Source organism: Patagioenas fasciata, chromosome 5, assembly GCF_037038585.1.
Source record: "Patagioenas fasciata isolate bPatFas1 chromosome 5, bPatFas1.hap1, whole genome shotgun sequence".
Classification (NCBI taxonomy): domain Eukaryota; kingdom Metazoa; phylum Chordata; class Aves; order Columbiformes; family Columbidae; genus Patagioenas; species Patagioenas fasciata.
Window position 1 is genome coordinate 49,082,304 of NC_092524.1, and position 16,568 is coordinate 49,098,871.

The 16,568-nt window shown below is 39.1% G+C and overlaps 1 protein-coding gene across 6 annotated transcripts in view; it reads right to left on the bottom strand.

The window, feature by feature from the left end:
• Positions 1–1,172: 1,172 nt before the first annotated feature.
• Positions 1,173–16,568, bottom strand: part of CEP128 (centrosomal protein 128) — a 133,110-nt gene continuing 117,714 nt past the window's right edge. For 5 of the 6 annotated variants that reach the window (XM_071809529.1, XM_065839156.2, XM_071809528.1 and 2 more), the window contains one exon: positions 1,174–14,618. In XM_071809529.1, coding sequence (XP_071665630.1) covers positions 14,512–14,618 — 107 coding nt within the window. In that variant the 3' untranslated portion in view covers positions 1,174–14,511. Of the gene's footprint in view, positions 14,619–16,568 lie in introns of all 6 variants that reach the window. The other variant, XM_071809533.1, reaches the window with a different exon arrangement.

The following is a 16,568-nucleotide window of genomic DNA, read 5'->3' on the forward strand; positions in this document are numbered from 1 at the left end:
TCCAAAGCACTTCCAAAAGTCAAACTTGCACCAAAAATGGTCATTGTCACTGTTTGGTGGTCTGCTGCTGGTCTGATCCACTACAGTTTTCTGAATCCTCGTGAAACCATTACATCTGACAAGTATGTTCAGCAAATCGAGGAGATGCACTGAAAACTGCAACATCTGCAGTTGGCATTGGCCAACAGAAAGGGCCCAATTCTTCACAACACCACCACCTGATTGCACATTGCATAACCAATGCTTCAAAAGTTGAATGAATTGGGCTACGAAGTTTTACCTCATCTGCCATATTCACCTAACCTCTTGACAACTGACTACCACTTCTTCAAGCACCTCAACAACTTTTTTCAGGGAAAACGCTTCCACAACCAGCAGGATGCAGAAAATCCTTTCCAAGTGCTTGTTGAATCCTGAAGCATGGATTTTTATGCTACAGGAATAAACATACTTATTTTTTGTTGGCAAAAGTGTGTTGATTGTAATGCTTCCTATTTTGATGAATAAGGAGGTGTTTGAGCTTGGTTATGATGATTTAAAATTTCTGGTCCAAAACCACAATCACTTTTGCAATAACCTAAAAGCTGTTCGCTTTACCTTTTTGCTAATGGAGATCTCATCAATATAGTTAGAGCAGCTGGCCACAATTCATTTGATCAAACCCTGGCTATTTATTTTGGGGAGAGATGAATGATGCCATAGATTGCAGGAACCCTGTTGACTACAAAGGCAAGTTCATTTAGATGAAGCCATGTGTTCTGTACAAATCAATCTCGGTCACACTGTGAGGCTGTGGGCACAACAGCCTTGTCCCATTCAGGGGTAACTCTGGAAACACTCAAGTGATTCATGGCCAATGTACTGGCCCATGTTTTAACATTATAATATGTTGCCAGATTTATTTTCTGATCCATAATGGTAAACAAATCTTTTACCTAAATAAGTGTTTTAAACACACTTTTGAGGAAAACTACTGGCTTGAAATGACCATCTTAGTTTTTAAACAAATTTCATAGAAGAAAACAAAAAAATATCCGAGAGCATGTTGTTGTACTCAGTGGCAAGTTAAAAAGCAAAACTCAACTTAAATCCACATGGCACATTTATATTTCACACAAAACAAAAAAGATCAATTATAAAAAACAGGTCCATACAAAAGTTTGGCAGTGTTAAACAAATGAATACAGATGCTAGGCACTGCTTGGAAAAATAATTTATTTTGTTAGCTTACAAAAATGACAATATTTCATGTTACACTTTAAATTACGAGTACAGCTAGCAACTTTGATCCTGCAAAGGTACTAACTATCTCCTGAGTTGCAGTAAATCCTTGTGACCTTGCTTTCAGGAATAGCTTGGAGTAAGTCCCAACTCAGTAAAAAGTAAGGAAGCTCAATACTTTTGTTACTGCCTCATTGGCTAACATTTTATATTCTGATCACAGAAAGTAGGTACAAATGTTGACATTAACATATGAACTTTCCAGGTAGAGCCGTGACCAAATTCATACATAAAAATACTTGCAGACTCTGTCAAGCTATCAGTTTGCAGCAACATAGTTATAGCACAACAGCTTTCATACACTTCATACAGTAATAACTTGACACGATCTCAGCACTTAGTATTCTGATTGGTAGTTATGCTTTATACATGAGATTTGACTCTGGCTTCATTTTGGTATAAATCAAGCACAGGCATTCCAAGATTAATGCAGCACCAAGAGAATAAAATCAGTACTCAATGAATCATTAGATTTTGTTGAAAAACTGATGTGAAACAAAACATTAAGTGCTGATTGTGAAATACAATTGATAAACCTTAACAGTGAATTCTTTCTCCTTTGAGGAGGTTTCATTATTTTGAAAAAGCTGAAGTAACACACAGAGTGGAACAAAGAACTGTAACATTTCAGAACTTTGCAAATTTCATACGTCTGCACTGATGCCATCTAGAAGTACAGTAGCTTTCATTATATAGCTAAATTTTAGTTTTCTTGAAAACGAAAATACACAAAAGCCCAAATAAACTAAAAATCCCATTTCTCAGATCTTGAAAAAAAATTTCTAATAGAAAAATGAGTGCCAAATTATTCAAAATATTTACCATCTGTTATGCAATTATTCTTGTAAGATCCTGGATTTTTCAGTATTTCCTGCTCCCCAGACCAACACATGTTATAGACTTGCAGACATCCAAAATGCAATGAAAAAGTACATTGAGAAAATATTTCTCTCCCCTTTTCTCAATCTCAGCATGAAATTGTAACTCCACTGGTATTAGAGGCAAGTTTTAGTGTAGTCAGGATTTCCAAGCAGAAAGGAGTAATTTTTTTTGACCAGTCAAGTTTTACAGTGTATAAACATGTTTATGCATGTCTACATCTATGAGAAAGATATGTAATTATGTGAACAGAATGCTATAGGACATCTGCATAGCTATTAAAAGTTTAAACACATCCTTACATTACAGAAATCAAGTTTGAAGGAAACTGGAATAGCTCTGGTTATTACAGCAATATCAGCATCAACATGCTGCCTCTGGTGCATTTGACAGGAATGGAAGGTCGCAGCATGTTTACACATACACACAGAATCAAACTTGGGAGAAAGTATAAATAAGATGAAAATTTAATAAAGAAAAGACAGATACACTTTTTTTTTCACATAGATGTCCCTAATACCCTGCTGAGAGTTGAACTTATATGAGAATGTGACAGGGAGCCTTTTATATTAAATCAGGAGTTTGACTCCTTGCTTAACTACTAAAGGTCTTGCAGGGACTTTAGGTCAGGAAATAATTGCATGTTGAGGAATTTCTTTCCACTGTGCCTATTCCTATTGCATTAGCAGGTACAACAAGGTTTAGAGGAAATAAACCAACCTTTATGACTTCACCGCAGTACAGGGACATCCTGCATACCTGTTATTCAATCAAATTCTGCAGATTCTTTAAGGTCATTTTACAGTATACTGCAGGGCTAATAGCTGACTGAGAAATGTGATGTAATACATGTATAAGATGCCTGGGCAATTATTAGTTTTAGAATTTCCCAACGTAAATGCTAGATCATAAAACTCATTATGTTGCAGTTTCAGACTACTAAATGTAAAAAACACTATTTTATTCAAATTAAATGAAAACAAAAGATCTGGAGGAAAATGGCTCATGCATCACCCAACCTAATTAGTAGTGCTTCTAAGGAGGTATGGGATTAGCTGCTTTTCTAGTTATCATAGCATGTTATGGATTGGAAGGGACCTCAAAAGATCATCCAGTCCAATCGTCCCACCAGAGCAGGAACACCAAGATCAGGTCACACAGGAATGTGTCCAGGTGGGTTTTGAATGTCTCCAGAGAAGGAGACTTCACAACCTCCCTGGGCAGCCTGCTCCCATGTTCTGCTACCCTCATTGAGAAGTTGTTTCTTCTCATATTTAAGTGGAACCTCCTGTGTTCAAGTTTTTACTCATTGCCCCTTGTCTTACCATTGGTTGTCACCGTGAAGAGCCTGGCTCCATCCTCATGACACTCACCCTTTACATATTTAAAAACATTAATAAGGTCACCCCTCAGTCTTCTCCAGACTAAAGAGACCCAGCTCCCTCAGCTTTCCCTCATAAGTGAGATGCTTCACACCCTTAATCATCTTCATGGCTCTGCACTGGACTCTCTCAAGCAGTTCCCTGTCCTTCTCGAGCTGAGGAGCCCAGAACTGGACACAATATTCCAGACATGGTCTCACCAGGGCAGAGTAGAGGGGGAGGAGAACCTCTCTCAACCTACTAGCCACCCCCCTTCTAATACACCCCAGGATGCCATTGGCCTTCTTGGTCACAAGGGCACAGTGCTGGGTCATGGTCACCCTGCTGTCCACCAGGACCCCAGGTTCATTTCCCCTATACTGATCTCTAACAGGTTGTTCCCCGACTTATACTGGTACCTGAAGTTGTGCTTGCTCAGGTGCAAGACTCTACACTTGCCATTGTTATATTTCATTAAAATTTTCCCTGCCCAACTCTTCCCTGGATGGCAGCACAGCCTTCTGGTGTGTCAGCCACTCCTCCCAGTTTGGAGTCATCAGCAAACTTGCTGACAGTGCACTCTATTCCCTCATCCAAGTCATTGATTAATATATTGAATAGTACTGGTCCCAGTACCGACCCTTGAGGGACTCCACTAGATAAAGGCCTCCAGCTAGACTCCGCCCCATTGACCACCACTCTCTGGCTTCTTTCCTTCAGCCAGTTCACAGTCCACCTTACCACCCAATCATCCAGACCACACTTCCTCAGTTTAGCTGCAAGGATGCTGTGAGAAACTGTGTCAAATGCTTTACTGAAATCAAGATAGACTACATCCACTGCTTTTCCATCATCTATCCACCTGGTTATGAACTCATAAAAGGCTATGATATTGGTCAAGCATGACTTCCCCTTGATGAAGCCATGTTGACTGCCCCTAATGACCCTCTTCTGCTTGATATGCCTTGAGATGGCACCAAGAATAAGTTGTTCCATCACCTTTCCAGGGATCGAGGTGAGGTTGACCGGTCTGTAGTTACCCGGGTCCTCCTCCTTGCCCTTTTTGAAGACTGGAGTGACATTTGCTTTCCTCCAGTCTTCAGGCACCTCTCCCATTCCCTAAGACTTAGCAAAGATGATGGAGAGTGGTCCAGCAATGACCTCAGCCAGCTCCCTCAGCATCCACAGGTGCATCCCATCCAGACCCATGGATTTATGAATGTTCAGATTACTTAAGTGGTCCTTAACCCAGTCCTCATCCACCAAGGCAAACTTCTCCATTGTCCTGCCCTCCTCTGGCCCCAGGGGTACAGGGCTCCTCAGGACAGCCTCTGGCAGAGTAGACAGACAAAAAGAAGGCATTCAGTAATTCTGTATCTTCTGTCACCAGGGCACCCACCTCATTCATCAGTGGGCTTACATTGCCTCTAGTGTTAGTTTTATCTGCCATGTATTTGAAGAAACTCTTTCTGTTGTCCTTGACCCCTTTCACAAGGTTTAATTCCAAGGAGGCCTTAGCTTTCCTAGTTACCTCCCCACACCCTCTGACAACAGCCTTATATTCTTTCTAAGTGTCCAGCCCCGCCTTCCATGATCTGTAAACTCTCCTCTTCCACTTGAGTTTGCCCAGCAGTTCCCTGTTTAATCAAGCAGGTCTCCTGGCTCCCTTCCTTGACTTCCTACCTGCTGGGATGCTCTGATCTTGAGCTTGGAAGAAGCAGCCCTTGAACACTAACCAACTATCTTGGGCCCCTCTACCTTCAAGTACCCTGCCTCATGTGATTTCCCCTAGCCATTGCTTGAAAAGGCCCAAGTTTGCCCTACTAAGTCCAGGGTCACAATTCTGCTTGCTACTCTGTTCCTGTCACACAGATCCTGAACTCCACCATCTCATGGTTGCTGCAACCAAGGGAGCACTCAACCTTTACTGCTTCGACCAGACCCTCCTTGTTAGTGGGGATGAGATCCAGCAGCGTTTCTCTCCTAGTTGGCTCATCCACCATTTGCATCAGGAAGTTACCATCAATGCGCTGGAGGAACCTCCTAGATTGTGGTTGGCTGGCTGAGTAGTCCTTCCAACAAACATCAGGGAAGTTAAAATGCCCCATGACGACCAGGTCCTTTGACTGTGAGGCCACTCTCAGATGCCTGTAGAGGGCCTCATGAACTTCCTCACTCTGATCTGGTGGCCTGTAATAGACATACACAACAGTATCACTCAGGCCAGCCTGCCCTTTAATTCTCACCCACAGACTCTCAACTCGCTCCTCATCCATCCCTGGACAGTACTCAATACATTGTAGTTGCTCTCTCACGTAAAGAGCAACACCACCACCTCGCCTGCCTGGCCTGTCTTTTCTGAGGACATAAGCATCCATGACTGCATTCCAGTCATGTGAGCTGTCCCACCATGTCTCCATAATTGCCATCAGATCATAATCTCATGACCAAACACAGGTTTCTAACTCCTTCTGCTTATTCCCCATGCTGTATGCATGGGTGTACAGGCATTTCAGAGAGCAAGTTGAGCAGACCCATTTCACCCTAGGGGGGTGGGAGACCTCCCGGTCTTCAAAACTAGAGTGTTGCCCCACTGGTACAAGCCCAATTACAATCCCATACCACTTTGAATCTAGTTTAAAGCTCTCCAAATGAGCCCTGCTAATTCCTGTTCCAGCATACTTTTGCCCCTGTGAGATAAACCTTTCCCACGTATTACTGTCCAGACTGGAGTCCTATAGAACCAGCCATTATCAACGAACCCAAAGCCCTGCCTGCAGTGTCAGTCTTGTAGCCAAGCATTTATGGACTGGATCCTTCTATTTCATCCCTGGTCATCACACAAAAATGGAAAGAGGGAAGAGAAAATAACTTGTGTCCCAGACTCTTTCACCAACCGTCCCAAAGCCCTGAAGTCTTTCTTCATTGCCCTCATACTATGCGATGCAGCTTCCTCCCCACCTGTCTAGAAGATCAGCAGTGGGTAGCAGTCTGTCAAGGGCACCAGGTTGGGGAGTGCCCTGGTGATATCCCCAATCTGGGCTCCAGGTAGACTGCACACTTCCCTATGATGAGGATCAACTCTGCATATTGGGCCCTCTGTTCCTCTCAGAAGGGAATCACCTACTACAATTACCTTTCTTCCTTATCAGAGGCAGTCTTGAGGTGTGGTGTCAACTGCCTCTTCCTTTGTGATCTCATAGATGGGCCTTCCAGCACATCCTCACCTACCTCTCCTTCAAGATCCAGGGCCTCAAACCTATTTTGGAGGGCCACCTGGGGAAGCAAAGCAGGTAGGGAGGGGGGTTGCCTGCAATGCCAAACTGGGACTTGCTTCCAACCCCACTCGTCTTTTTGGTCTCCTGCCTCTGCCCAACAGCGACAGGGTAGGGGCTGTCTCAGGTCTCTCCTTCTGCCCGACAGGGCGGTTGGTCCATCACCTTTTGGGGTCTATGTCCCTTGTGCCTTTCTGGCCGGAACACCAGGGAGTTAATCCACCAGTCAACCTCCTTGTCACACTCCCTGAGGGTCCTCAGTCTCTCAACTTCCTCCTTAAGTTCCACCACCATGCTGAGCAGATCTCCCACCTGCTCACACCTCACGCAGGTGGAATGCTGCCTCCCTCCCTCAGCACCAACAGTGGCCTCTGGTACTCCCTGCAGCCAGAGACCTGAACAGCCACAGACCAGGGCAGGTCCTCCGTCTGGGTCAACACAGTCTTTTTGGGGCAAACTCTCTGTCTGGAAGAGACCATGGTCAGCTGCAGTCTGGGAGACTGCCAACAGGCGAGATGGTCTACCGAGCAAGGAGGGACAGAACCTCTGCACCCTGCTGCACGAGCTACCGCACCCGCTGCTGCAGCACAGTGTGGGTGGTACTCACAGCTTCACACACGGGTCTCACCTCCCAGCACCTGGTGGGACGTGATGCTGCCCTCCCTGAGGCTTTTCAAGGCTGGGGAGGGGATGTGATCACCATTACCCTGGCAACGCCCACACCACATCAGCCACCTTCACGAGAGCTGCTGGGTCACAGGAGAAACCTCCTGAAACCCCCCTGTACTTCAAGATCTCCTGCTCCGACCAGGTGACCTCAGGGACAAGTGCTATATCCTCAAATTAAAGAGAAATCGGCAGCATAAAATGACAAAACATGTTCCAGGACTGAAGTGACTAACATTTTTTTCTCACACTCGCCAAGGAAAAAAAAAAATTAAAAATCAGCATTTGCTAATAAGCAAATATAGAAATTTCAGCCTCAAGCGATTCACCTTCAACACACTGAATGGACACTCTTACCTGCAGTCTAAATATTTATCTATTTGTCGCTTCCTTCTGGTAATGTAATATCAATGCTGAAATTTGAATATCTGATATATTTGTTACGAAACACTGGACCAGTCAGTACTCCATACCTAGCACATAAGCTATTGCATATGGAATTATTTTGAGTCTAATATTCAGAGCACAGTGCACATAACAGAATTTCCCAAAGTACGGAGCATAATTAAGTCTAAATCAAGGCAAGCAAGACTCTCACAATAAGAGATGATATGAAGTGAGATTGATAAAAGCTATAACTTTAGTGAAGTTTAAGAAATTACTTACATTCTGGAAAAATCAAGCATTTCTTGACTCTGATACATGAGTTTTCTATTTTCGCAAAGATTTTTTGTCTACCAAATAAGAATAATATATCCCACTTTTTTTAAAGTTGTTGATTAGTCTTTTGTTAATTTACAGGCCTCAATTCAATCGATGGAACACATGCTAACAGATTGACACTCCGTGTCTAGTGAGCCTCACTGCTGATGTAGTTCACACTAAGATTTGTGGCTTTTCCAGCTTTATGACTGCACTGGAGGCCTCTCCAGTGAAAACAAAACAACGCCATGGTTTCTGATGGACTGACAAAGTCAGTCAAAACATATAACAAAAAGTCTGCCAGCTACATGATGTCTTCATGGTGCACACATTGAGCTCCACACACAAAATAGCTTATGTCAGGCAAGCAAACTGTTCTTTTAGCCAGCAGTAAAACACAGCTTTTCTCCATTGTTTTCCACACTAAGTGCAAAACTGGGTGACTGGTGGTTTCTGTGAGGCGTTTGGAGCACAAGTCTTACGAGGAGCTGTTGAGGGAGCAGGGGCTGTTTAGCCTGGAGAAAAGGAGGCTGAGGGGAGACCTTATTGCTGCCTACAACTACCTGAAAGGAGGTTGTAGCATGGAGGGTGTTGGTCTCTTCTCCCAAGGAGCATGTGACAGGACAAGACGAAATGGCCTCAAGTTGCCCCAAGGGAGGTTCAGATTTGTTATTTAGAAAAATTTTTCACAGAGAGGGTTGTGAAGCATTGGAACAGGCTGCCCTGGGAAGTGGTGGAGTCACCATCCCTGACAGTGTTTAAAAGGCATTTAGACGAGGTTCTTAGGGACATGGTTTAGTGCTAGAGTTAGGTTATGGTTGGACCCGATGATCTTGAGGGTCTCTTCCAAATGAAATGATTCTGTGATTCTAAAAGCCTAATGACAGAACATAAATGAGGCCAGCTCCCCAGTTCAATGCTTGTTTAACAATGTGAGTGACACAGAAATCCACATTTGCAGAATGATACTGTGTGATTATTTTGAGCAAATTTCAGTATCAGAAATATGCTAGACATCAGCAAGTGTTTCTACTGAGGGAAATTTGATATTGATCCACTGAACTTTGCAACAGAAGTTTTTTTAAGTTCTAGACTAAGCACTTAGGCAGATCTAAATTACCTGTAGCCTCTTTTTCTGCCTGGAATCAATAATATTTCTGGGTTATTGCAGCAATGTCTATCCTTTACTATTTTGTAGTAGAAACTGATAGTAGAATGAATGGTAGCACTTAGAAAATCTAGACAAATGTAGTAAGACACATTTACTTATGCCTGTGGGATAATCTTTAAAATTCAGCAGCATGTGACGGGGTGTTAGTTTACGAAGTAGGTTTTATTTCAGTAAACAAGAATGGCAGAATTCATATGAAAAGAGATTATAAGAAACAACTGCCTTCATAATGAATATCACTCCCTGGGCATACCAACTACCAAAATCATCAATGTGGGTAAGTGAAGAGATGATGGTATGTCTTCTAACACATTAGTGCACTGTGGACAGAAGATAAGAAAAGCAGTCTAAGATCAGAACAATTCTGGTCTGAAAACAGATGAAAGTAACAGACAACTCAGGCTGTACTTATTCAAGAAAAATACCTATTACGAAGCCATGTTCCTAAATAAAGATAGCAGGATTACCCTAAAAGAGATGTCTTTATGCAGTTCCTGTATTTAAATGTACTACTTCAATGAAAACATGTTAGCAATCAGGTTCAAAAGATATTTAGTTCCAAATAGTACCAAGTAGGTACTTAAATGACTAGAAATTAAAAACAAACATGTATTTTCTCAAGACCCATGACATTTTTGCCACTCTTAGGGCAAAGAAAACAAAATCTCATTTACACAGCATGAGAAATAGCAGATATGCAACTTTAGCTATAGAAACATAAGAGCAATTGTTTTCAGCACAAATGACAAACACTGGACATTGCTGTATTTTAACCACAGCAATCTCTTTCATTTTTGTTGTCAACATTCCCAAAAGTATTAGTTTACAGATTTTTGAAAGACTGATGTTATCAGATTCTGCTCTGCTGTACTTCTATATATCGCACTAACTTTTTCTTCAGATTTAAAATCTAATTTAGTTCTTTGCATAGAAAAGCAAAACAGTTCATACAACAGCCAAACATGTTTACAACAAAAGGTTGAGATGAGCTGTGTTAGAGTAGAAAGTATTTTAGTATGTAAAAAAATAATTTATCCAAGATGGAATCTTATTTAAGGATCACATTTATTTTGATGCAAATACTAGCTCTAAAGTAGTCTTTAAACTAGGGCACCAAGAATAAAAGTGTCCTGACATTTTAATTTAATCATGAGCTACTTTCCATTTCTTCTACTACTAGTTTTCCTCTACCTCTGCTTCCAAATCCTACAATTAGATCAAAACCACAGGAATTTGTGTGATGTCCTCCTGCACATCCATTTTTGACATGGCTGCATCCCCAGATATTGGCCTGCAGCTCACATGAGCTTCAGTATCAATTACATCTGTGAGGTGAAGACAGGGTTTGGAGAGAGATAAATATATTACTAACACACTTTGAACATGAAGAATTTTACAGAGCCATGGTAAAATTCTCCTGTAACAAGTACTCCCAGATAAGCTTATTAATAAATTCTTCTGCCTGTTGTATACATGAGAATGTATTCAGGTTTCATACCACTCATTTTTAGCCATAAAAATGGTATGTGTGTCACAAAAATTCCTAATCGTATACTTTCAGAGTAACAGTGGCATTTTCATTCATGAAAAATCCATTCAGTGCTACACAGTGCAGAGACTATGCCTTGTAAGCCAGAGATGAACTGATATGCAGATTCCTCAGCTCGAAAGTGGATTTTAGAATAGTATTTTCTTTGTTCTGAGGAATGTTCAATATCTTTATTTTCTTTGGTAGGTTAGTTAGCAAAAATGTGGCTGTGGTCTGGATATCCAAGGAGCACTTTCACCATCAGCAAAGACTGGCTTCCATCAAAAATTTAATAAGTAAATGTAGGAATATTGCTTTATTTTACACTGTGAAAATTTATTTTTATATCCTGGACTAAGTTTCATTTTTAATTTGATGTTTCTTCTTAGGATTGCATGATTACATAATAAAAATAAATTATTTTGACTATTTAGTAAATACCATCTCAAAATTAAAAATAAGTACTCTGAAGACTGCTATAAAACATTAAGGAACCAATGGGTATAAAATAGAAGGACTATTCAAGTGACAATTATTTGATGCTGAAATAAAAAATCAGTGCATTTCTGAAAGCACAATATTGAACCATTATATTTCAGGACAGTATTAAAAAAATTGGCTGCCTGATACTAGCTTTTTTAATCTTTGTGTACTTAGCACATACATACAAAGTTGCCTAATTTACCAAATGCTGAACAGAACAAAGAAACAAATCACCATTTTTAAGTGTGATACCACATTTTTGATTTTGAAAACTACTGCTTTGGGCAGAAATGGACAAACAGGTCATTAAAGGGTTAAAGGATAAAAATCACCTGATTACCAGAAGAGACAGTAATTTTAAAAATCTGAAATATACAAAATGTTTTAGGAAAAAATTATCTGTTTTTCTACTTTAAAAACTGAAACTGGTCAGAGGAATATTATTTCAGGCCAGTATGGAAAAAATATTATTTCTTAAACCACAAAGGGACAGTTTCACATAATGTCATGAATGGAACTTTAGCCTTTGTAATATGAACTTCTATCAAAGGTGGAAGAGAGACAAATATTACATGTTATCTGGACTACCTTGCCAAGAGGGTAAATTTAAAAAAGAATTTCCTGGCTTTGGAGTCCACAAGCCTACTCATTGAAAATTCCTCTTTTTTTTTTTTTATAGTGGTTTGACTTCTTCCCTTCTGTTCCCCCAGCTCTTTAGAAAATTTTCAAAAAGGATATAAACTCTGCTAAAAAAACAGTCACACGGCCAAAGGCAAATATACTAAGCACTGAGCATACTTAAAGTCTTAACGTAAAAATTATTCACCTAATAGTCATTTCTGTCCTTCATTGTACAAAAATCAATTCGATACTTAATGTAATAATGAGGGAGTTCAAACTGCTTATCCTTATTTTTCTAACACTATGAAGCACCAGTGATACTATTTTAAGGAAACATACTTCAAATTTCTTAGTTACAAGTGAGGAAAATATGTATAAAGACCAATCAATATCCAAAGTTTTACAAATACCTTAGGAAAAAGAGAATACATTTTTCTGTGTATCACTTCTCAGTTGAGACTCTGAAAGCCTCGTTCAATTCCCAACAGGCGCTTTACCTCAAAAATTGTTTCAGCTTCAGTAAAGTGGGCTAGGCATACCTTTATCCATCAGCAATTTATGCATCAGACCTCATTATAACATGAGGTGTTTTGAGAGCACAATTTATTGTTTTATAATATAGTTAAAAATGACCTTTCTATGTTTTAGCCATAACTTGTAGGTACCATAAAGCCTGAAAGCTGATGACATTTTATTTTGCAATTTGTTAATGTTTCACCAAATCAGCTAAAATATTTTAAACACCATGTTTCCAGATGTGCTCTGATGTAATAAAAAAAAAATTACAAATGTTTAATACACTTTAAGTGAGTTTACTTTATGGTAACTGTGGCTTGAGCTAAACACTGCTTCATGAAATCCACATTTTTTGCAGGCTATGACACAAACAGGCTTCTATTTGGCCTGCCTTTTCCACAGTAGAAGTTTATTTGTTTCTGGTTTTGTCTTGACCCTGTCATTGCTTTTGAGATCAGAAGACGGATGTGAGTGTTTTGCTTTCTTGACCTTCTGAATGAGCGGATGTGCCAGAAGTCTGCAAAAGGCCAGTGCCAGCACTACAATGCACAGCATTCTACACAAACAACAGGTAAAGACGACTTTTTTAACCAAATTAGAGTGTTTTAAAAAAAACTTAAGTAATTTAAGTGTATAGAAAATGAAAGGAAAATTCATTCTTTTTTTTCTCATTTCCTTGTCCGATTTTTATGTTCTCAGCATGAAGTTGTGTTTGAAACAGACTGAATACAACAGGATTGTCAAGTAAGTGCACTGTCCAGAGAAACCCCTGGGGCTGCAGAACACGTCTTCAGAATATTAATTAAAATTAAAAAAACAAAAAAAAAACAAAAACGAAAGGTCCTGTTTTCAGGTGGCACATAGTGACTTGCAAATTATGTCTCAGACACCTACAGTGCTAAGACAATACAGTGTTTCAGAGAAGAAGCAGGTTTCCTAAATATGTAAGAAGCCTACAAAACAAAATTGTTTCAATGGTGTTCATGTTGCTGCAGTATGGTGATAGATTTGGCATAATTTTTCAGGCACATTCGTAGTGATGAAATCAGAAGCACTAGAGAGGGGAGTAAAACGAAGCCTACCAGAAACACTTTCATTTCTTTTGACACCAGAAAATTCTGCTGTGATGTGCTGTTTGAGAGCACAGTGACACAAAATTATATCCACTTTGTTTAGAACAGAGATATCCAAACAAATGCAACTGTGCAATACTGTATTTCCATATAATTTAAGAATCTATATGATGTCTCTTCTAAAAGAGAAGAAAACAGAATAAATAAATGACCATTAAACCCTCCCTTTGAACTTTTCACAGCCACATAGCAATGCTCTTCAACATGCTTAACGCAGATCGGTGAGATTCAGGTGCTGTTTAGTGCCTTACCAGAGGTCATCTGATAAAACTGTTCTGGTCAGAAGAATAATTCTAAACAGCTGATAACAAATATATGCTGAACCTGAAATCGTGATACAAATTTCCACTAATTTTGAGGAAATTTGGTTTTAATATTTATCACTTCTTTCTTAAATGATTGTTGCAAAGTGAAGAACCTAAAATCATAAATGTGTCTGCACAGCACTGTACAATGGATCTCACAATAAATATTAGGACAAAGGGAATTTCTGAATATTTTTTCATTATCAATAATGTTATTAAATGTTATAAAAAAAACCAAATGTCAGAACAATTTCTGTGCAGAGGTGAATAAGCTCATAGCAAAGATTAATATCACAGGTCTTTCATTTCATAATATTTCCAGAATACAAGAAATTTAGATTAGGAGGACTGCACAAACAAATGCAATAGAATAGCATAATCCCAGAAAACCTTTGGTGTACAAGTTCTATAACTTATCACAAGTGTTCATTAGACTCACTTTTGGTGCTCTTTCATTTAAGTGTTTGGCGAGAGTTGAATCACTAAGGGCGCGTCACTCTTATAGCAGATGGAATCACTGCTCTTCAAAACCAAAGAAGAGCAGAATGGAATTTACCACAGAGAAAGTTGGTGTGTTTTTGTAAAATGTGCTACTGCTTCCCTTTTTCTGTTTGCAGCTTCATGTCACTGCCAACAACATTAATGGAATCTTCCTTGGTGGCACTTGTATCAAAAGGAACCATTCTTTTCATAAGCGCTAGAAAGAAGTCAGACAAAAAAGTAATTAAATGCTTTCAGAGAAACACATACATTTTGCTGAATTACTACCAATGTTTATATGAAACATATATTTGATTATAACAATATAATTTACACAGTAAGTAATATGGTATTAATAAATATTCAATATTCATAATGTTATGAATAGATTCTGACTTATTTTTCTAGAGAAACAGATTTTCATTCTGTACAATACAGGCATGGCCAAGATCTTTCTTATACAGAAGAAGAGTATGCTGCATTTTAAAAAATAGATAATTCCATTAACATTTTCATTTAATTTCCCAGTATTTTTGTTTAAGATAAAACAAACTACTCAGAAAATTCCTGAAGAAATATCTTTACCAATAGCATGGACTAAGGTCAACAAGCAACACTGAACAGGTGTTCATAGGATGTCACACTACGTACCTTTGCCACAGGATGAATATATAATGATTATTTCTAAACACATTATATTGCATCAAAACCTAGACAATATGAATTGACAGAAGATCTTACGATAAAGTGTTAGAGGAAAATAATCCAAATAACTAAACATCTAGAAAATATTTAACAAAAGGCAGAAATTAAGGGGAAGAAAGTAGATATCAAGTCACACAACATACCCTTCATCTAATGGCCTTCTTTATATCATAAGCATGTAAGAAAAGTCACCCTTCCTGACTGTTTGTAATAAATACTCACAGTGCCATTTTTAATAGTCCAGTAAAACTTCAGCAGTATGTAACCAAAGGTTATTTAATAGGTAGCAAGTCTTCACGGTTTGATTACAAGGAGTGATATGTTTTCATCTTCAGAAGGAGAATTGAATCACTGTGTTTAGGATATTAGTAAAACAGTGAGTCATGATCTTTCAGCATAAAGTTTTCAGTATTGGTCCAAAACAATGCCACTTCATGCTATTTCATCAATATGTCCTGTGGCCAGTATTCAAAGTAAAGTGAAAAACCAAAATGAAAATTCATTGCTAAACTAAATAAATTTGCATTTTTCAAAACGTTGATGTCATTTCCAATCCTGACAACTTCTTATCCTTGAGCAGCCTTGGAAGGTTTTGTTATAGAATGGTGTCCCACAGGATTAGGATGCTCCAATGTCTTCTTACTTCTAATTAACTTATTTATAAATGTCAATATAAATTGTCTTAAGAACTTATGAAAAAGTATGCACAGAGGGATAAAGACAGACATCAGCATACACTGAAGGAGTTAATTGTTAGGACAATAAAATCAGCATTTAGGACAATCTGGTTTTATCTAAGCATTAGATCATTCCTTCTATATATCATGTTGACACAAGAGTGTTGTGGAGCACCAGAGCAAAAGGGTCACGGAAGACTGTGGTCCCAGCTACAGAAGTTGGGAAAAACGGTGGCTATTGTCTTCTCCATCAAGTCACAGCTTATGAAGCCCCAGGACATAAATTCTCAACAACAACAGAAAGCCTGAAAGCCATGTGGCTTCTGGGAAAACATCCAGATTAAAACCTTGCAGTGATGAACTGTACAAAGGGAAAGGCAGGACCCAATTCACAAAGCTAATGCAAAACTTGTGTAACTCTAGGGACCTTTCTAATATAAAATCCAAGAAAAATAAAATGGCCATGAAAACAATTTCTGGAGATTATTCTTTAGATAACAACTAGTGGTGACTTCTTAGACCAACTGTTTTGGTCTGATAATAATACACACTGCAAACCAGGTCTAATGAATGCTTCCTTGTATAAATTATTTTCTCAGTTAAACCTCTTCCTTTCTAAGAAAATGGGTATAGAAATAAAAGCTCATTCCCACAGTATCTTTAAAATAGTTTGTAATGGAAAAGCTGTTATAACTGTAGAAATTATACCAGAAACATGAAGACTAGACATAAAACTGAATGTTCATGTTAATTACTTTTCCTTTTAACTGCCTGCTGCATTGGTA